Genomic DNA, 22010 nt, shown 5'->3' on the forward strand with positions numbered 1-22010 from the left:
CTTGTCCTTTTTTCTTTCCACAGGAAAACGGGCCTTATTATACATCATATCCCCCATCACCAGATTTGTGACCTGCCATCTTTCAGTGCTTCTTGGTTCCCAGGATGCCACTTCCTCCACAAATCGCTACCTGTTGAAGTGATATTCATTTTTGCTGTACAGACCCAGAGAGCCTTTTGTCCCTACCTCTCTGGTATTTTTTTATTGACTGTATATTTTCTGGCACATAAACAATCTAAAAATGGTAGGCCATTCTGAACTGCATACATTTTAAATTTGTATATTTATATCAAATGGAAATGTTCATTTTTAGATTGTCATTAATAGAAATGGGGAGCAACTTTTGAGTATCTTTAGTTTCTCGAAGGACACCAAATTCCCCATTAGATAAACCACCAAGACTATTCACGTCATCTCTTTAACATTGCACGCTTCCTTTGTGTACTTAAGTGATTCTTGAAATATACAGATCCCGTGTATGCTAATGAGACGCATTGTTTGCTTCAGATCCATGGTATTAACACCATGTACATTTTTTAAAGATAAATTGGCTATGTTAAAAGAGAATTATCTGGGACCAAGAATGTGGAAATGTATCTGACAAAAAACATCAGAATCATTAACAAATATAGGACTTAGTTTATTAATGTACAAGTTAAGACTAAAGTTTAAGTACTGAGGTTCCTTGGATGATATAATTTGTTAAGATTGCTACTATTCTAATCTCAACAGTGTGGGGAAACAAGTAGACTGTATCTTCAGCCATTCTCCTATAATCATGGATGATCTGGTCTTACTCAGAAGGACTGCACATACTAGTACTCTTAAGAGCATCTCCCAAGACTCCAGTAGTGAGCAGAGTGTGTGCTGTCTTTCCAGAGTCGTGAACGATTTTGTTTAGCTATCAGGTCTACTACCTCTAAGGACATTTCATAGCAGCATCTCTTCAGTTGCCTGCATCAGTATGAAGGAAGTATGTCACAGTGAACAAATCCAGGGACCTGATAATTTGCAGACCACTTTTACCACTCAGGCTCGACTTGTGCCTTAGCTTGCTTATGAATAAAAATTAGAATTATGCTGTCTACCTCACAGAGGTATCATGAAGATAGCATTTAGAAAGGGCTTTGTTGTGGTGGGGTATCTTCAGTTAGTTTTTAAATGGGAATAAATATATATGAGGGAATGCTACACAGTATTCCTCTTGTCCTTGATACCATTCGAGTGATTTTTCTTTTTGTGGGGCAGGACCTGTTAGTATAAAATTCCCACCCTGATGACCTCCTTACTGCTTTGTCCGGAATCACTTCTGGCTGCTCCTCCCTTGATGCTACACTTCAGTGAGAGGCATCTGTTGGCCATTTTAAACATTTCTTCTTGAATTAAGATCAAAGTATTATTATTCCCATCTGGGTATCTTTATACTTTTTTTTAATTCCCACAGCCACCTCCCCATGGCCCCATCTTCATCACCCCATCATGTACATTGGCAATTCAGAAAAAAAAAAAAAGCAGAACCTTTCTGTTCTATCCAAATCAGTGCTTCCAAGGGCCCATTCTTTTTTGCCCAAACTAATTCTTCATTGGAGATCAAAGAAACATACTCTCTTCATTTACAATAGGGAAATCCCCCTATAGTTGCATTAAATTCATCCTGTATTTTCTCATATAAACAAGAAGGGGCTTCACATTTTTTAGATAAAGGTTCTTATCTTTTGCATGTATTGAACACATCTTCTTTGTGTCAGACCTTAAAATTACTTGATCCTTATATATACATCTATGTTAAGGTCTTCTTTTATGTCCGCTAGGTTATCACATCCAGGCAGCTAGTCAGATGTCAGCTGTTAAACTTTCCGTAACATAATACTTTTTTTTTTAACCCCTTGGGCCCTGTGCCTTAAAAGTCTGAAACTTCAACATCATCTTCTACAGTCAATCGTGAGATCATATTTGAGGTATCTTTTTCACAAGGAGTAGCTATGAAAGTCTGCCAACTTTTCCTTGTTAAATGGGAACTTGGCTGCCTCAAGCATCTGACCCGAACCGTTTTCTGTATAGATAATAAAGTCTGTAAGCTACTTTGCCAATTTGAAAGGAAGCAAATTTATATATACAATTTCTTACAGGCAGTAATTTTGAAAGAATGTTTCTTTGCTATATTCATACCAATATTTAATGTTTAGGAACACAAGCAGGAGTCTACATATGCTTAGATTTTAGTACAATTGATGTCCTACAGTATAAAGGTGGTACAGAACTATATACGTATCAACTGTTTTATAATTCAATGATGATTAAAGAAAGATAAGGACCACTGTTCTTACTGAAACTAAATTTGATGTGGGACCAAGTTCATGCTTTTATAGATGTCTGAAGTGTTATAGAATGAAGTTACTTTAAAGTACCAAATCCTAGAGGAGAAACATAGTGACCTTGATATTGAAATGATTAAGTAACATTTGGTAAACCAGTCTGCCTTCGTGAAAACTTTTAGCTTGAATAGCACATGCCATTTTTAATGACAGATTAGAGGATAAAGGAGAGACTAGGTGGAGATGACCACCAGCATCTGATGTTATTTCAAAGCACCACCAAGTCTGTAATTAAACCTTTGGTTATGCCAAATCATAATTGAATTTTTGAAGACACAAGTTATAAAATCATGCCTTGCATGATTAATAAACTATTAAATAATAAAATTTATTAAATAATTTATTAATCATACAAGGCATAATATTTTTAAAACAAGTACATTTCTTGCTTCCACATGTATTTGGGTTCTTAATTCATCTATATCCAAGTTTCTCGTTACTGAAAATTACCTCTTAAAAGGTAAGCCTTTATTAGACTCTTGAGGGCAAATGGTACATATTCCTTTAATGTGTGTTATATTTTATTGGCTGGTGCTTTATTTTTTCTTTTTCTTTTTTCTTTCTTTTTTTTTTTTTGGAGACAGAGTCTCGCCCTGTCACTCAGGTTGGAGTGCAGTGGTGTGACTTCAGTTCACTGCAACCTCCACCTCCCAGGTTCCAGCAATTCTCCTGCCTCAGCCTCCCTAGTAGCTGGGACTACAAGTGCCAGGCCTGGCTAACTTTGTTCTTTTTTTTTTTTTTTTTTTTTAGTAGAGACAGAGTTTCACCATTTTTGCTAGACTGGTCTCAAACTCCTGACCTCAAGTGATCCGCCCACTTCAGCCTCCCAAAGTGTTGGGATTACTGGCGTGAGCCACCGCACCTGACATGTATTTTTTTTTTCAAAGAAATGCATCTGCAGTATTTTGAAAGTAATTAGCAGAGGATTTTTAGAGTATTTTTGGTAGGAAAAATAGATTTTTTAAAATCAAATTTCTGAAATGGAAAAGAAAGAAAATATCACTTCTTTCTGAAGACGGGTAAGTGTAGTCACTCTAGTAGAAAAACATCGCTTGCCTGTTTCTTCCTCTTTTCTGTTTGCTTGGATATTGTTTAATTCAAGCTGTAGGTTTAGTCTTGTGTATATAACAGTTAATGGATAAATGATAAAATTAAGTATTCAGCATAAACTAAAGATCACTTTTTGTATTTCCCCTGATACATTGACTGTATGTATGTATATAGAGTTTAAATTGCTTAATATATGAACAGAAATGATTCGAATTTGAAGTACTAAAGGAGAGTTGTGTGGTTCTAGTGACAGTGGATTGATTGTATTAAGGTCCAAAACAACTGCAAGGTAATATAAAAAACCTTGAAAACTGGAGTTAGGTTTCTTTTTTCTTTTTTTCTTTTCTTTCTTTCTTTCTTTCTTTTTTTTTTTTTTTTTTTTTTTTTGTGTGTGTGTGTGTGTGTGTGTGTGTGTGTGTGTAAAACAGAGTCTCGCTCTGTCACCCAGGCTGGAGTGAGTGCAATGGTGCGATCTTGGCTCACTGTAATCTCCATCTCCAGGTTTCAAGCAATTCTCCTGTCTCAGCCTCCTCAGTAGCTGAGATTACAGGCATACACCACCACACCCTGCTAATTTTTGTATTTTTAGTAGAGACGGGGTTTCACCGTGTTGGCCAGGCTGGTCTCGAATTCCTGACCTCAATTGATCCGCCTGCCTTGGCCTCCCAAAGTGCTGGGATTACAGGCGTGAGCCACCCCACCTGGCCAGGTTTCTGTTACAGATTTCTCAAGTTGTAATCATCATAATTTACATGCACTAGAGTGTTTTAATTATGTTAGCACTGCTGCTGCTTGGCATATAATTAACTCTTGTTTTGCAATTACCTGAGACCATGAAGAATGAAGGAGGGCCTTACCTTACCATAGTCATTTTGGTAAATACCATAAACTGGGGGGCATAACAACACGTTATTTCTAAATGTTGGAGGCTGAGAAACCCCAAGATCAAGGTGCCATCCAGTGCAATTCCTGATCAGGGCCCTCTTCTGGTTTGCAGATGATCTGCTTGCTATATTCTCACTTGGCAGAAAGAGAGAGAAAAACATGGTCACTTTCCTGTCTCTTCTTACAAGGACCTTAATCCCATTCATGAGGGCTCAACCCTCATAACATAATTACCACCTACAGGCCCCACCTTCAAATCCCATCACTTTTTATGTCATATGAATTTGCAGGCAAGGTGGAGAACACAAGCATTCAGTTCATAACATATCTATAATCTAGGTCATTTTATAAACCCGGGTCTGATAAGGATTGCCTGGTAGGCCTAACCATATATACATATATATACATGCACAAGCATATATGCATAATCTGCTTGACTTTGCATTCTTAGAGTCTGACTTCTGTGGTCCCTATGTAAAGAACATAGAGCAATAAATAACCTAGTTCAAGCTTTGACTTACTGAACTAGTCCTTAAACAGAGGTATCAAGATCATTTTAGATATTAGTGACTCTCTTATGTGTTAATTACTAACTTTATTTTTTACACTCCCAAGAACAGCTTCTTTGAATCTTTTCAAGTACAGCATGCCTTAAATGTGTAGGACCACTGAGTTCAGGAAGAAAAGCATAGATATACTCCAGGTAAATTACACTAACAAAATCACAACTGCAGAATGTAATCTGATACTTTTGTTGGACAGTAAAGATAATACATTTTGTATACACAGTCACACCTTTTTTTTTTTGTAATGTGTTCTGTTAATGTAAGCACGCAGTCGTCACAGACTGAGACAGGACTTTATTAGACCAGATCTTGTGAGCTAAATAAGAGCTTAACACATAGAAATTATTTTCATTGCTATTGGGCAAAGGAAACCTAATGCTTACAATCTGTTTACTGAAAATTCAGAAAGCATTTATGAAAACTTTGCATTTTAAAATATTTTTGGCTGATTCTGAATTAGAAGTTAGATCCCTTTTAAAGAGGGTCTTACACTATACAAATATAGCCTATAAAGAATCAGTAGTGAAATAATAATGTTTATATTAAATCCCAGGATGGGACATTATTTTTTGGCCATTTACATCAGGCTTTCTCTAATTACCAAAGTTAACCTGAAGAGTAGTTAAAAACTCAGTGAATTTTATTGTCAGCATTCTCTATGGAGACCTGGACTAGTGCTTCCTAAACTTTCATGTGAATGTATCAAATCAGCTGGGAATATTATTAAATGGAGATTTCAATTCAGTAGTTCTGGGGCGGCTTCTAGAATGATCAGTTTGCAACAACCTCTTAGGTGTTACCAATTTTCCTGGTCCCCAGACCACAGTTAGAGTAAAAGAGCATAGACTACATTTAGCTTCCAGATTTTCTCTCAAGGAAAGGAGACAGAACTATTATTGTAATCCATTCTGTGGTCCAGGCACTCTTAATATTCATCATCTCTTCTAATCCTCTTATAATTCCTGTGAGGTTGGTGGTAATAGAAGTTAAGTGACCTGCTGAAGACCACACTCACAAGCAGGACTGTGTAGACCAGTTTTCTCAAACCTGAATAATGTACGTCATTTTTTAATAAGGAAAAAGTCTCTTAGCCCCTCAGTTTTTGGTTAACGTATTTGTTATAATGTTATCTAAATAATATATACATAAAACTAAGTATAAATGCTTTATGTTTATAGGTCTTACACAAGTATAAAACCAGAACAGGTTTACAGGTTGACACAAGCAAAACTATAAAACTACTAAAATTTAAAATAGTATTAAATATTATGGATGGTGATGTTTTGACAAAATGAAATCATCAATTATAGTGTGATTATGGTACTGAGTGCTGCAGTACAGGCTCTCTTCAGTTCAGCAGGCATGTGTTATGTGGTGACCCAATTGACCCTGTTTTTTTCTATTCAGACGATTTAATTTGTTCAGCACATAGTGATGTTATTTGGTTCCCTGCTAGCCTGAATGCATCATTCCCCTATTAAAAGAGCCTCTGTTCTCCATAAGCCTTCCCCCACTAATGTAGAACTGGCCCTTAAAAAGGAAGTAAATGCAAATGCAAAGCTAAGCACTGAAATGATTCTGCCAATATTGGGTTTTAGTAGTTATCCAAATAGTTCAGAACATGAATATTAATTATTTTAAAATGTTTCATCAACATTAATAATGCTTAATTCTCATAGTAAGTTCATGGGCACTTTCCTACTCCTGACAACCTACATACGCCACAGAATTTCTCATGGACCCAGTTTAAGAAGCAGCAATTTAGTGGTCAGTAACATAGTAGACACTTTGGCTTCTGACACACTCAGACATTGGGTGTGTTTCTCAGCCTTTTCTGAACCTCAGTGTTTTCCTGTATTCACTGGAGATAATAATAACTGAATTATTAGAAGGAACAAATGCAATAGTGTACATAAAGCAGGCATAGTAGTGTTTATAATGACAGCCACCACTGCTTTGATTAGAAATAATAACAGCTAACATTTGAGTATTTACTATGTGCCTAGAACTTTGCTAAGCTCTTTATATATATATTCCATATTGAGTGGTAGAATCAGGATTCAAATCCAAATCTGACTCCAAAGCTCATGCTTTCATAAAAAATAATTTAAGTATAAAATATCAATGTAAATTGCTTATTTAAAAAGGTTTTTGTCCTATACTTTCTCAAAAATATCAAATTAATGATTCTATAGAGGGTAAAATAGCTAAATTTCGTTTTAAAGATTGAATGATGTGTTGATTTCAAATTGGCATGAGATAAATACAGATTTCATTTAAAGGCAGTCATGCCAGATTGTGCTGCCATGCAGGAATATTAGGACCATTGGGCTCAGTGGTCCTAATATTGGCATTATTATTCTCTTGCATATTTATGATCAGTAACTAATAACATCAGATTCTCCCCAAATTGCCATATAACCCTTTTGCCAAAGCATTCCCCCCAATCAGTATTATTCTGATATTCCATGTCAGTTTGTGTGAAGTAGTGTGCAAACATCTTAATGTTCATATGTAAAACAGCTTTCAAAACTTTAAAATAGTTTCTAGTCAGTCTTCTATCTTTTCTGTTTTCTAAGACGAACTGCAGTTCTGAAAAATGAAGAAACATACTATTGGCTAGATTTCTGTTTGTTTTGCTTTATCTCTCTTTGGGTAATGGGAGAAAACACTAGGAGAGAGTTGCAAAAGAAACTAATCTGATAACTATTAACAAAGATGATAGGTATCAAATTTAAAAATTTTCTCTACTTACTGAAACATAAATTTGCCCAAATTACTAAAGTAATGAAAATATAGGAAATATGAGGCTGTTATTGAATTTTGTTAATTAAGATTATTTTAAAAATATGTCCGTTATTGAATCCTAGATAACACAATAATTATGATCTATGTTGTGGGAGTTACTGATTCTTTCCATTGCAGCCTCTTTTCTACATCTCCAGAGTCTTTAAGTTTACTGAACTAATTTCTCTCCATATGTGTGGGTTATCAAGATAGAATATATGTTTTCTGTAATACTTCATTACTACTTCAACATATCACACCATAAGAAAATTGCTTCGCCGGGTGCAGTGGCTCACGCCTGTAATCCCAGCATTTTCGGAGGCTGAGGCGGGTGGATCATCTGAGGTCAGGAGTTTGAGACCAGCCTAGCCAACATGGTGAAACCCCATCTCTGCTAAAAAAAAAAAAAAAAAAAAAAAAAAAAAAAAAAAAAACTATAAAACTATAAAACTTAGCCGGGCGTTGTGGCATGCACCTGTAGTCCCAGCTACTCAGGAGGCTGAGGCAGGAAAATCACTTGAACCTGGGAGGTGGAGGTTGCAGTGAGCTGAAATCGCATCACTGCACTCCAGCCTGGGTGACAGAACAAGACTCTTGTCTCCAAAAGAAAAAGATAATTGCTCTGGCATAACATTTATAGATAGAGCCCAGTCTTCCTACTTTTCTTCATTTCAGCCATGTTACTTGAATTGAATTGTAAGCCTACTTCACATAAAGTTATGTTCCTCTCTCTTACTGAATACAAATAAGACATTTTTATGTAACTTTTACTTCTTGAATAGGATGACCTCTAGTCTTTTGCTTCTTTAAAATCCAAACTTATTTTTTATTTGTAGGTTTTTAAGGCATTTGACTATTTCTTTATGTTTTCTAGTTTAGATGTGGCTGGCATTTACATTTTGAAATAATAAATTATAAAATGTATTTTTAAGTATGTAGCTTATGTTATGTATCAATTTTATTTCTAATAGTAAATTAGGTGTTAAAATTTATGATGAAATTTATTTATTACACTGAAACCTCTTATTTTAAAAATGAAGAAATGGAGGCTCAAGCTAGTTAAAGCAGGTTGGACTAAGAGCTAAATCATGTAGATTCTAGGTTGTTTCAGGGTGACTTTGCCACTGATAGCTTGAGCTGTTTGGTTGATAACTACATTTGCACAGCTGTTAGACTTTAACATTCCCTCTTATGTCCTCTAAAGAAGTTTTTTTGTTTTGTTCTTTTTTTTTTTTTTCATTATTTATTTTTTATTCACGTGACATTTGCTTAGCCAAGTTCCAGGGGAGGACCAGAGTTCGGGAATTAGCAGCAGAGGTTAGCAATCATCATTCTGGGAGTATGAAAATATTTTGAGGTAGGTTTAATGTTAAGTTTAAACATTTGGGTTTTTTTTTTTTTTTTTTTTTTTTTTACACAAATGCTCATTTACTGTCTCATCCCTTAAATAGAAATTCCTCCTTTCAGCAAAGGTAAACAGGAAAACAGCATTTAGAACCACCTCTTGGGCAAAAAAGTAACACTAAGAAAATGTTCATCTGAATATGATGAACTTACACCACCTAGAAAACTGCGCAGACTTTGACAGTGATACCCTATCAAGTGCCGAAAGTGTACCAAGATAAGCTTCATAGTAAAATTATGGAAGCTCTCACAGGAGGAAATGAATTCTTACCTGTGTGCTCATTTTTCTGACATGAATTTGCTGGCATAGAAATTCTAGCTTGTTCCTGCATGAAATGGGCAAGATCACAATACAGAGAAACTCTATACTTCTTCTACCCATTCAGCAAATCATTACTAAGGATCTATATGCTAAAATAATATTAGTTGTTATAACAAACAATCTGAAAATGCATAATGGCTTCACCACAATTGAAATGTGTTTTTCATGTAAAACCTAAACAGATGTTCTTGATGAGCAAGCAGTTCTTCTCCAAGTCCTGATTCAGAGACCTAAGCATCTTCAATACTGGGGCTCTGCCCAGCTTCAACATGTGGCTCCCAAAGGATTCGTGCTTTTCTGCTTCAAGCTGGCAGATGGGAAAACAGCATGGAAGACCTGCCCACAAAGTTTGAATATGCCAGACCTGGAGATGGCACATACCACTTATGTTCAAATGCCATCATGTAGAACTCAGTCACTTGGCTACACGTAAGTGCAAGTTTAGGAGGCTAGAAAATGTAGTCTGCGGGCCCAGGAGGAAAAGAATAAGAGTTTGGTGCTCAGCTTTCTGCATGAAACTTTTGGCCTATCTGCTAGATGCTGGAAACATAAAATTATAAAAGAGATATTCCAGCTAAGAGGAAATAAATTGCAGCATCGTGAAAGAAATGCCTTACTAGAGATACATTAAATGCCACTTCACAGAGTAAGTCAGTGACATATGATCACAGTTTTGCCTCGAACAAAGTCCCTGGCATAACTTGGGACACTGTGAACTGAAGCTCTTAAGTATCTTGAATCCCTATCACCATATGTGCAAATACAGGCATGGCTTGGAGTATAGTATGTTCCATTTGAAATAACTGCAGTAAAGTGAATATTTGCAATAAAGCAAGTCACCAGAATTTTTAAATTTCTCAGTGCATATAAAAGTTATGTTTGCACTATACAGTAGCTTATAGTGTGCAATAGCATGTTTTTTAAAAGCCAGTGTGCATACATTAATTTAAAATTTTCTTACTGTTAAAAAATGCTAATGATCATTTGAGCCTTCAGCAAGTCATAATATTTTTGCTGGTAGAAGATCATACCTTGTTGATGGCTGTTCAAGGTGGTGGCCACTAAAGGTTGGAGTGACTATGGCAATTTCTTAAAATAAATCAGCAATTAAGTTTTCCACATCCATTGACTGTTCCTTTCACGGAAGATTTCTCTGTAGCATGCAATGCTGTCTTAAAGCATTTTACTTATATTAGAGCTTCTTTAAAAATTGGAGTCAGTCCTCTCAAACCCTGCCAGTGCTTTACCAAGTTTGTGAAATCTTCTAAATCCTTGTCATCATTCCAACAGTGTTCAGAGCATCTTCACCAATAGATTACATCTCAGGAAACCACTTTCTTTGCTCATCCATAAGAAGCAGCTCCTTATGCATTAAAATTTTATCATGAAATTGCAGCAAGTCAGTCACATCTTCAGGCTTCACTTCTAATTCAAGTTCTCTTGCTATTCATCCACATCTGCAGTTACTTTTTGCATGAAGTCTTGAACTCCTCAAAGTCATCCATAAAGATTGGAATCTACTTTCAAACTCCTATTAATGTTGATATGTTGACCTCCTCCTGTGAATCACGAATGCTCTCAACGGCACCTAGAATGGTCTTTTATGGAAGGTTTTCAATTGACTCTCTTCATATCCATCAGAGGAATTACTATCTATGACAGCTATAGCCTTACCAAAAAAAAAAATGTATTTCATTAGTAATAAGACTGGAAAGTTGAAATCACTCCTTGATCCATGAACTGTAGAGTGGACGTTGTGGTAACAGGAATGAAAATGTCATCTTGTAAATCTCCATCAGAGACCTTGAGTGACCAGGTGCATTACCAATGGACAGTAATATTGAAGAGGGAGACCCAGGCTTCTCAGATCAACTTCCCCTTTGACTATCATGCTGCATTTCAATAGAAGAAGAGGTTAACCGACTGGAGCCTCCGGTTTTACCTTCCTGTAGGTGACAGGCTAGGCCTTGGGGAAACTCTCCAGAAGGCACTATTTTTACTAAAAAGAAGATCAAACCAGAAACCTTTTCACACGTGAGTCCTAAAACTCTAAACTGGAACCCTTCCATATGTGATTCCTGAAACTGTAAACCAAAACCTTTTCATATGTGAGTCCTAAAACTATGAACCTAAGATTCTTCCACGTGTAACATCTAAAGTATAAGCCTATATAAAGGCAGAACCTTCCTTTGTTAGATGAGCTGGGTTTTTGACAAATTACTGCCTGGTCTCCCAGCCAAATAAACTCCTCCCTCCTTTATTTGGTGTTCGAGAGATCTATTTCCAGCAGCCACTCCTGCTACAATATTTTTAAAGAAACCTTCTTTTCTAAGAGGTAGATCTCAACAATGGCTTTAAATATTCAGTTAACCATGCTGTAAACAGATAGGCTGTCATCTGGGCTTTGTTGTTCCATTGCTAGAGCACAGGTACAGTAGATTTAGGATAATTATTAAGGGCCATAGGATTTCTGGACTGGCAAATGAACACTGGCTTCAACTTAAAGTCACCAGCTGCATTAGCCCCTAATAAGAGAGACATTCTTTTTTTATTTTTTTTTTTTTATTTTTTATTTTATTGTATTTTATGTTTTGGGGTACATGTGAAGAACATGCAAGATTGTTGCATAGCTACACACATGGCAGTGTGATTTGCTGCCTTCCTCCCCTTCACCTATATCTGACATTTCTCCCCATGCTATCTCTCCCCACCTCCCCACCCCCCGTCCCAAAAGCATTGGCAACAAAAGCCAAAATAGACAAATGGGACCTAATCAAACTCCACAGCTTCTGCATGGCAAAAGAAATAGTCATTAGAGTGAATCGGCAACCAACAGAATGGGAAAAAATTTTTGCAGTCTACCCATCTGACAAGGGGCTGATTTCCAGAATTTGCAAAGAACTAAAACAGATCTACAAGAAAAAAAGCAAGCCCATTCAAAAGTGGGCAAAGGATATAAACAGACACTACAAAAGAAGACATACAGGAGGCCAACAAACATATGAAAAAATGCTCATCATTACTGGTCATTAGACTTTCCTTTGAAGCTTTGAAGCCAGGTAGTAGCTTCTCTCTAGCTAAGAAAGTCCTAGAGGCATCTTCTTCCAATAGAAGGCTGTATTGTCTACTTTGAAAATCTATTGTTTAGTGTAGCCGCCCTCATCAGTTAGCAAGATCTTCTGGATAACTTGGCTGCAGCTTCTACATCAGTTCTTCCTGCTTCACTTTGCAGTTTTATGTTATGGAAACAGCTTCTTTCCTTAAACCTCTACTAGCATCAGACTTTTCTTCTGTAGCTTTGTCACCTTTCAGCCTTCATAGAATTGAAGAGAATTAGGCTCTTGCTGTAGATTAAGCTTTGACTTAAGGAAATGTTGTAGCTGGTTTAATCTTATATTCAGACCACTAAAACTTTGTCCCTATCAGTAAGTAATAAGACTGTTTCAATTTCTTCACATTTTGTACTCACTGTTATGAACTTTTAATTTCCTTAAGAACTTTTTTTGTTATTGTTTTTGCATTCACAACTTGACTGTTGGGAGCAAGAAACGTAGCTTTCACCCTCTCTTGGCTTTTGATGCCTTTCTTCCTAAGCTTAATCATTTCTAGCTTTTGATTTAAAGTGACAAATATGTGACTCTTCCTTTCAATGAATACTTAGAGGTCATTGTAAGGTTATTAATTGGCCTAATTTTAGTATTGCTGTGTCTCAGGGAATAGGGAAGCTCAGAGAGGGCGAGAGACAGTAGAACAGCTGGTCAGTGGAGCCGTCAGAACACAACATTCATCAGTGAAGTTTTCCATCTTATATGGGCGTAGTTTGTGTCCACTAAATGATTACAGTCGCAACATCAAAGTTCACTGAGTACCATATTAGTATAATAATGAAAAAATTGGAAATGTTCTTGCAATATTGGCACATCAGTGTTGCAGTGTCTTACTCTTGCTAAATGTGACAGAGACATGAATTGAGCACCTACTGTAGGAAAAAAATGGCACTGGTAGATGTAGTTGGTGCAGAATTGCCACAAAACTTCAATTTAAAAAAAAACTCTTTTTTGCCAAGCACAATAAAGTAAAGCACAATAAGATTATGTATGCCAATACTGTAAAACAAACGGAATGGAGGAACATCTAGATGTTCTTTACTGAATCTTGTGATAATCTTACTACTCAAAGGAAGGTCTGTGGTCAGGAACCTTGACATGTTAGGAATATAGACTCTCAGGCCCCACCCCAGTGCTACAGAATCAGACTCCATTTTATCAAGGTGCCCCAGGCAATTTACATCTACATCAAGGTTTAAGAGTCCTTGTAATCCTGGCTCTGGCATTTACTAGCAGTGTGATGTTAGATTGCATCATCTCTCTCTGCACTTTGTCATCTGTAAAATAGAGGGTGGAGTGACAGGAAGATGGGGTACATGTAATTGGATATTGAGGTATCTCTAGAGATAATGTATACAAATATTAACACCTCTTGTTTAGTAAGCATTGGTTATTTTCACATGCTAAGTACTTTCAAAAGTAACTAAGGGGATACAGCTTTCAAATTTTAAGTATCTGAGCTCATCCTCTTTAAATGCTTGCGTTATTTGTGTTGTATTAAGGGTTTTTAGCCTATTGAAATGGTGGGGAGGATTTTTATTTATATGGTTTAGTCTTTGTTCCTTAGAGATGAGTAAGCACAGAAAAAAATAAGCCTTTCCAAAGTCAGCAAAGAGTATTTTTCCTAATAAACCCTAATATAGACAAACAGCCATAACTTCAACCAATGAATTATCAAGTTATAAACTTCAAATGTACACAGAAACAATATAATTTGTCGAAACTTGAGAGACACTGACTGCTTAATGGACTTTAGTCATAATATGTTGTAACCCTAGATGAACTGAAATGGGTGAAACAGAATATTTATATGTAGAATAATTTTGTACAAACAAAAGATAACCTGGTTTTCAACTTTCTTGAAAATGCATTTTTAGTATAATCTTTGCGCGTCGTTTAATAAGTCTATTAAGATTCATGTTTATGTAATGATTTGGAAAGCACATCCAGATCTTTCAGTGTCTCAGCCTCATCCTTCTCATACTGTTTCAGTTTATCCTATGTGGTCAGTGTAGAAGGTTATCAGATAGCACAGCATCTGTACTGCCCTAAGAACATAGTCTGGGACTTCCAGAGCATCTTTAAAGTAAGTTCCTAGTATCAACTTACTTGGCTTTTGCCTCTTTTTCTAAAAGTAAATTCTAATGTTAAAATCCCTTTGTGTTTACTGATGTTATGTGATGCTTTACTTTAGGCTTATCAAATCCTGTAAAGCTGGAAAAGAAATTGAAAAGCCTTAATTCTGGCAGCTTTTACTCAAGGAAAGAATCAAATCCAGCACCATTTACATTTGAGTTCAAGTAGGAATAAGGTACTAACTTTAACCTCAGTTGTTGAATTATACCATTGATTTGTTGGGATCATGAATCAGTGGGAACTTTTGAAATTAAGAGGGAACTCTTTTCGATTCCCATCTATGTCAAAACTTGTATATATTCCTGTGTGTTCAGACTCTGCTTCTCAATCCATAGAGAAATGAACTTAAAGTTTGGAAAGGAAGCATAAGTATGCTTTACAGTTGGTTTTCTTTGTAAAGCACTTAGTACAAGACTAGAACTAAGAGGTGCTCAGTGCTTTCTTGTTAAATCCATCTTACTGGTATGGAAAAAGGTGTCCTAGCAAATGTAATTTTTTAAAATTCTATTTATTTATTTATTTATTTTGTTGAGTCTGAGTCTTGCTATCTTCCCCCAGCTAGTCTCACACTCGTGTCCTCAAGCGATCCTTCTGCCCAAGCTTCCCAAAGTGCTGGGATTGCAGCATGATCCACCACACCTGCGCAGCAAACCTAATTTTGAGCCTAACATAACAGCTTTGGGAGTTACACAGGAAAGAAATAGGAATCCCTTTTTTTTTAGAGAGAGAGGATACCACTTTGTCACCCAGGCTGGCGTACAGTGGCATGATCATGGCTCACTGCAGCTTCTACCTCTCTAGCTGAAGCAGTCCTCCACCTCTACCTCCTGAGAAGCTGGAACTACAGGCATACACCACCACACCTGGCTAAATTTTTTTATTTTGTAGAGACAGAATCTCGCTATGGGCTCAAACTCCTGGGCTCAAACTCCTGGGCTCAGATGATTCTCCTGCCTCCACCTCCCGAAGTGTTGGGATTCTAGGCATGAACCTTTGCATCTGGCCATACCTAGGGTTTTTTGTTTTTTTTTTTGTTTTTTTTTTTTTTGTTCTTATGTTTATAATTATTTATTGTGGCATGTACTAAAATCAAACTATAATATCATAATCCTGCACAATATTCTCTTTTAATGTAAAGACATATGACATATGCCTATTTCTATTCTAATCTTTTATGGTGTATCCTTTTTTGGTATATTTATTTTTAATTTTTTAGCAGCTTTATTGAGATATAATTTACATATTATAAATATTATTCATTTAAAGTGTACAGTCTAATCATTTGTAGTATACTCCAACAGTTTTATAACCATCACCACAATCTATTGTAGAACAGTTTCAACATCCTAAAAATCTCCATACCCATATCATTCCTTATTCCCAATGTCTTCCACGCTTCCTCCCATGTCTGGGTTTTACTGCAGTGTGTGCTCCCTCTTAGACACTTCTTCATGATGTGTCTCGTAAAGATTTGTTGAATTAATTAACAAATTAACACATGGGGGTACATGTGACATTTCGATACATGTAGGGCATTGTCTCCACAAAGAACACTAGCCATGAGTGGCAGCTAAGGAGTAGTTGAAAGGGCAGTGGAACAGATGTCAAAAGAGTTGATTCAATCCTAACTCCGATTCTTACCAGCACTGCTGGGCCAGGTTCAGCATCACTTACCCCTTCCAAATCTGTTTTCACATCTATAAAATGGAGATATCAACATCTACTTCACAGGGTAGTTGTGAGAATCAGTTGAGAAGATCTGATCACAGTACTTGGCACAGTGCCTGGCCCACACTAGGAAGGTAATTATTGCTTGTTCATCAATGGAAGATAAACCCCTAAGTTTGTGACCAGGGGAAATATCTGCCACCAGATTAGAGACTAAGGAAATCTTGTAGCAGATATTTCCCCTGCTAGGGGTTCAAAGTAATGTCATAGCACATTCCAGTGTCTCAGTCTCTCTAGTTTTCTTTTTCAAAAAAGATAATTCTAGAGTAAAAATTACAACTACCATTACCTTTCCTCACAACTGCCACCTCTCCTATTTCTACATAAAGCTGTTTCTTCTCCACATGCTAATGTTGATTCTTCCTGTAGAGCACCCACTTTCTCATAGGCAAGCACCGTTCATCAGCTATGAAGAACTGACATAGGACGTATTACCAACTCCTCATTCCAACTCAGCAGTAATGTCCCTCCCTTCCTTTACCATGGGTGCAGAAACCATCTCCAGAAGGAGGAGCTGCCTAACAAGCACCGGCAGCCTGGGAATGATTGCTAGGGCTTCTTTTAGGGGCTAGGGAACATATTTAATTGTCTTTGCAATTCTTATAGCTGACCTAGAGTTGGGTTAGCAGATTTGCTGTGCATGTGCATCTTAGGAAAATATCTCCTAAATAATAGTAATGAAATAGTAGAAGCTATCATTTATAGTATGCCAAGCATTATAAAAAATATACATATATATTTTACATTGTAATATATATATAATATAGTATTCAGGCATTGTAATATACACATATGTGTGTGTATATATACATACACACACACACACACACACACACACACTAGTTTATTAAAGTTTCTATGTGACCTAATGTATGATCATTTTTGATTGATATATAATAGTTGCACACATTTTGGGGGTACATGTGATATATTGATACATGTAGGGCATTGTAAATATATTAAGTCTTTACAATAACCTGGCAATTATATTGAATATTGTCAATGAAAAGGAAAAACCTCGCAAGTTAGGATTTTTTCTCATTTTACAGAAGGCACAAACTATCTTAGAAAAGTAACGAATCTAGCTATAAGGTAGCATCAGGGAATAGATTTTGGAAAGGCAGAGACTAGGTAAGCCTACCTATACAAAGCTTCTTACTGTTGAGCTAACCATTATGTGATATTGGTCTGGTAGATAGAAGTACAGGCTTCAATTCAAATTGCAGCCCAGCTATTTACCAGCTTTGTGGCCTCTGATATATTTTCCAACCTTTTAGAATTTCACTTCTCTCAGATGTAAAAAGTACTTGCTGCTTAGAGTTGTTGTGAGGAAAAAATGACTAATACTTCTAAAATGCTCATAAATATTATTTGTTGTCTCATTTAAATATTCTAACTGCTGTGATCACTCTGCACATATCAGATACACTTGATTTTTAATTTCAAGGTATATTCATTACTAATTTAGAAGATGTATATTTGGTATTTCTATCCTTCAAGAGAAAATGACATTTTAAATGGCATACGTTTTTAGTGAAGGGCCAGATAGTAAATATTTTAGGCTTTGGAGGTCATGGGGTCTCTTGTCACAACTATTTAAATATGCTGTTGTAGCATGAAAGCCATTTTAGAGCAATACATTAACAAATGGGTGTACAGTGTTCCAATAAAACTTTATTTATGGAGACTAGAACTTAGATTTCTAATTATTTTCAAGTATAAGGAAAATACTATTTTTCTTTGTGTTCAACCACTTAAAAATGTAGAAACCACCCTTAACTTGAGGACCATATAAAAACAAGCAGTGTGTCTTAATTCACCAATCCCTATTTTAAATAATTAAATGGTTCTTTAAAGCTGATGAATCCAGCAGAGCCCTAATTAGGGAAAAGCATTATGGAAGAGAGAGATCAAGAGCTAGCCAATCTATCAGCTAGTTACCTCAGAGCACAGTTATATTAATCACTCCCTTGCCTAACACAATTCATGCAACCCCTTTGAGCTTAACCTTTCATCTATAAAAACTGGAGTAGTGATATATCTGTAACCCATACCTACTTTTTCCTGGTGAAGGGAATTTAATAATAAATAATAATTAAATTACTGACTTTTTATCCCTGTGCTAGATATTTGAATCATTTAAGTTCTGATCTTTATTCCTGCTTTATAGGGGAAGAAATGGAGGTTCAGGGAGCCATAAAAACCTGTTCCAGGTTGCCATACCAGTGCCTAAGCCCAAGTGCATTAGACTCAAACACTCATGAACGCTTCCAACATCCTTATTAGAATGGAAGTTCCGTGAAGAGTGGAGACCTCATTGGATTCCCTCTGCACTACCCCAGTGCTCAGACTAGTACCTGGTATATAGTAGGCACTGAATAAATGCTTGTTGAATAAATGAATGAATTTATGCCAGTGGTTCTTAATCTTTTCTTAGGTTAGGGATGGCTTTGAAAAACATCTTAAAGTTACGGATCATCCTTCCAGATAAATCAGATCTCTAACTGAGAAGCCTTGCATTTAGGATTTGGCAAACTATTGAAAGAAGATGCTATTCACCACACTCTGAATAACATTGTTTAGAATTCTTTCCATAGGTATGGCAACTGGATTTTTAGATGTCTGGTTTCTTTCCTTTTTCAGTGTTCATGTTGAGGGCATTACATAGGCCTAAAATGTTGTTTTTTTCTCTCTTTACAGTCTGCTCATAGCTCTTGGCCATACTTTTTAAAACTCTTTTAGTATCTTAAATGTCTTCTCAAAACCTAATACTTAAAAATGAGTTTTTAATACCTAAAAATGACTTTTGTCAGATCCAAACTACTTCAAAATGAAAAGTGAGAAGCCTATTAAGCCTAACATGCAATTTTTTGTCTTCAGAAATAGAGCTGTGAGGGGAATATCTACCCTTCATTGCCTGAAGGCCAACCAAGTCTGAAGCTAGTACATTGCTCAGAACAGACCTGCTGCTTCTGCTTCTTGTCATGACTTACAGCTTAATTTTTGACTCCACTGCCTCCTGTTACATCAATGAGAGAAAGTTATCAATATTCAGGTTTTACTAAGTTCAGGTGTTACTGGTTTATATTCTTTCTCCTATAAAGCATCTGTTGTTTTTGTACCCTAATCACCTTACATCAGACCTTGAGATCATGACACACTCCAGGTAAATAAGATTAGTTTTGTTTTCACATAATAGTATAAAAACAAAATCTGCTGCTTAGAAAACATTAAAGTATTGCTCTTACCTACTCTCCCTTTCCCACTTTATTTTAAGGGTTCCCCTAAAAAGTTCCATTGTAAAACCTAAGTATTTTCTTTCTCTGTCTCTGGAACAAGTCTTTCTATTCACATTTTGGTCATATGCCATTATTTTCTACATGAGACTTACTACCAGGCTTCTATTCAGCCACATCAATGGTTAAAAATACTGAACTACTTTCTTCCGTATAAGTTGATAATAGCTGCTGTCCTGAGCCAAGCACCCTTTGCTGCCCATCCCCCTTCCTCCAGATTTCATGGATCTCCCCACAATCCAGCAAGCAAAGAGTCCTTTCCTTGAACAGTTTCTGACAGATAGTGGGCTCTCAAATAATTATTGAAAGAATAAATGAATTGTGCTTTTGCATATGGTACCAAAAAATATCTAAGACAAGAGAACCACTTGATCAATTAGGATTTGGGAACCACTTGATGAGTCATAAGAGCAAGGAAGCCATGCAAATTAAGTTAGAATACTTTTTTGGGTACAGCCAAATGATCTTTCCTTCAGTTTGGACACTTGCTTCACAGCGTTAACCCTTAGTACTTTTGTTTTTTCCAGGCAAGGGTAATATAAGTGAGTATTGGGTTTCAGGTCCCAAATAGCCTCATTAATGACCAGATACTAGGCCTAGAGATAGTTAGCTTATGCTTTAAACCTGCAAGGCATGGAGCCTTATGGTAAGGCTGTGAGGTAATGATGAGGCAATCTTGCCAAGAAGTTTTGTGCAGCCCTCTGTAATTGTGGAGATTCAATCACCCAGAATAACTAAAATGAGCCATTAAGCCTAACTGGCCAGAGCTGTTCCTGTCCTTCCTGACAGCTGAGCCTCTGCATACACACAAGAGAAAGAATGAGCACCAATGGGTGCTTAGTATCTACCTGCGGAGCTACCTGCACATAAGGCTTGCCTATACAAACCTGGGCACCATCATCAGCATGCCTCCTTTCCTAGGCTAGGAAACAGAGAAGAAACACATCCATTTCACCTCACTCTTTAGCAGAATCCAAAGAATTTAGTGTGGCATGTTATTAAGAAGTTCTGATACATCCTGCCTTTTCTTAGTAGCCACCTGTGACTTCCGCTGAACTTCTTCTGAATATATTTCTAGCCGGTTCTATTCCTTCTTTATTTTTACTCACTGACATATAATCTGTTTACTGTAAATATGCCTTTTTTTTTTAACATTCTAGTAGCCAACCAAGGCATTTTACTTTTTGGTGATCATTTAGTTCCATGATCATCTTTCTAATGTCTCCTTCTTTATGTAACCATCCAAAGATAAAAATAGCTCTTAATCAAGCCGCATTTTGTGGAACTGCTGAGCATGTGGTTGATCACTGCAAAGTACATTTTGGATCCATTTTTACTCTTAATTGCACAGAAGAGTTTCTGTTTTGTCTTTCTCAGGACAGCAAAATAACTCAGGTAGAACAAGGTGATACTCTGCCTTCTTGTTCCGGCTCTCATCAATAACTTTCCTTTTCATGGTCTAGTGCCATGATTTTTGGTTGTTTTTTTTTGTTTGTTTCTTACTTTCTTTCTTGCTTGCTCCTTTTATTGGTGATTTTGCTGTTTAAAATGGTCTCTAGCATAGTGCTGAAGTGCTGTCTAGTCTTCCTAGTGCTTTGATGTGCTTTTAGAGAGAAAAGACATGTTTAGATAAGTTTTGTTTAAGCATGAGTTTAGTGCTGTTGAATTCAATGTTAAGGAATCAACAATATTTGTTAAATAAGATGTCTTTAAACAGGAACAAATGTAAAATAAGATTATGTATTAAGAAGTTGATGAAAATGTTGTGACCAGAGGCTCTCAGGAACCTCATTCTGTATTTCCACTAGGAGCAGTGTTTTAGTATTCACTAATTCATTGTTTATGGTGACTTTATAAAACATTACTGCATATAATGACAATCGACTATAGTTGTCAGTAACTGAACCCACACTACTGTGTCCAGCTAAAGAGCAGGTTTGTTAAGCTGCTACTATGTACTACACTCTAAGGATACAGTCTTGCACAAGATGGTCATAGTCCTTAGCTTTATGCATTGTATAGCCTGATGGTGATGTTAAATTTTTAAAAATATCTTACAGACATCTGCAGTAAAATGTAATCAGCCACCTGAAAGCTCCTCTTCACTTGGTCCTCCATCCAGTGAGAATCTTGATAGGCAACATATTAATATATTCTTTCCCAGTCATAAGAGAGGTCTAGAAAAAGCCTACTCCAGGTATTGCAGAAAACTTATATTGGATGCTAACTGATCACAGCTGCTTGCATTACTCTGCTGAAAATGACCATCACAACATCCAGTATTGAGCAGAAAAAAGTACTGACATCATATAGTAACAGCTTATATGCCTTGTATTTGTCTGATTCTGTATGGC

The 22010-nt window shown here is 36.4% G+C and overlaps 1 protein-coding gene across 3 annotated transcripts in view; it reads left to right on the plus strand.

Annotated features, from left to right (window-relative positions):
• GDAP2 (ganglioside induced differentiation associated protein 2) overlaps positions 1-21600 on the plus strand; it is a 93697-nt gene extending 72097 nt beyond the window's left edge. For all 3 annotated transcript variants that reach the window (XM_074381194.1, XM_003933529.4, XM_010344070.3), the window contains one exon: positions 24-21600. Coding sequence is in view for 2 of the 3 variants with exons in the window: in XM_003933529.4 (XP_003933578.1) it covers positions 24-71 (48 nt within the window). In the remaining variant the exon portion in view is untranslated. The remainder of the gene's footprint in view (positions 1-23) is intronic.
• The last annotated feature ends 410 nt before the right edge of the window (positions 21601-22010 follow it).

The sequence above is a fragment of the Saimiri boliviensis genome, chromosome 11 (assembly GCF_048565385.1).
Source record: "Saimiri boliviensis isolate mSaiBol1 chromosome 11, mSaiBol1.pri, whole genome shotgun sequence".
Classification (NCBI taxonomy): domain Eukaryota; kingdom Metazoa; phylum Chordata; class Mammalia; order Primates; family Cebidae; genus Saimiri; species Saimiri boliviensis.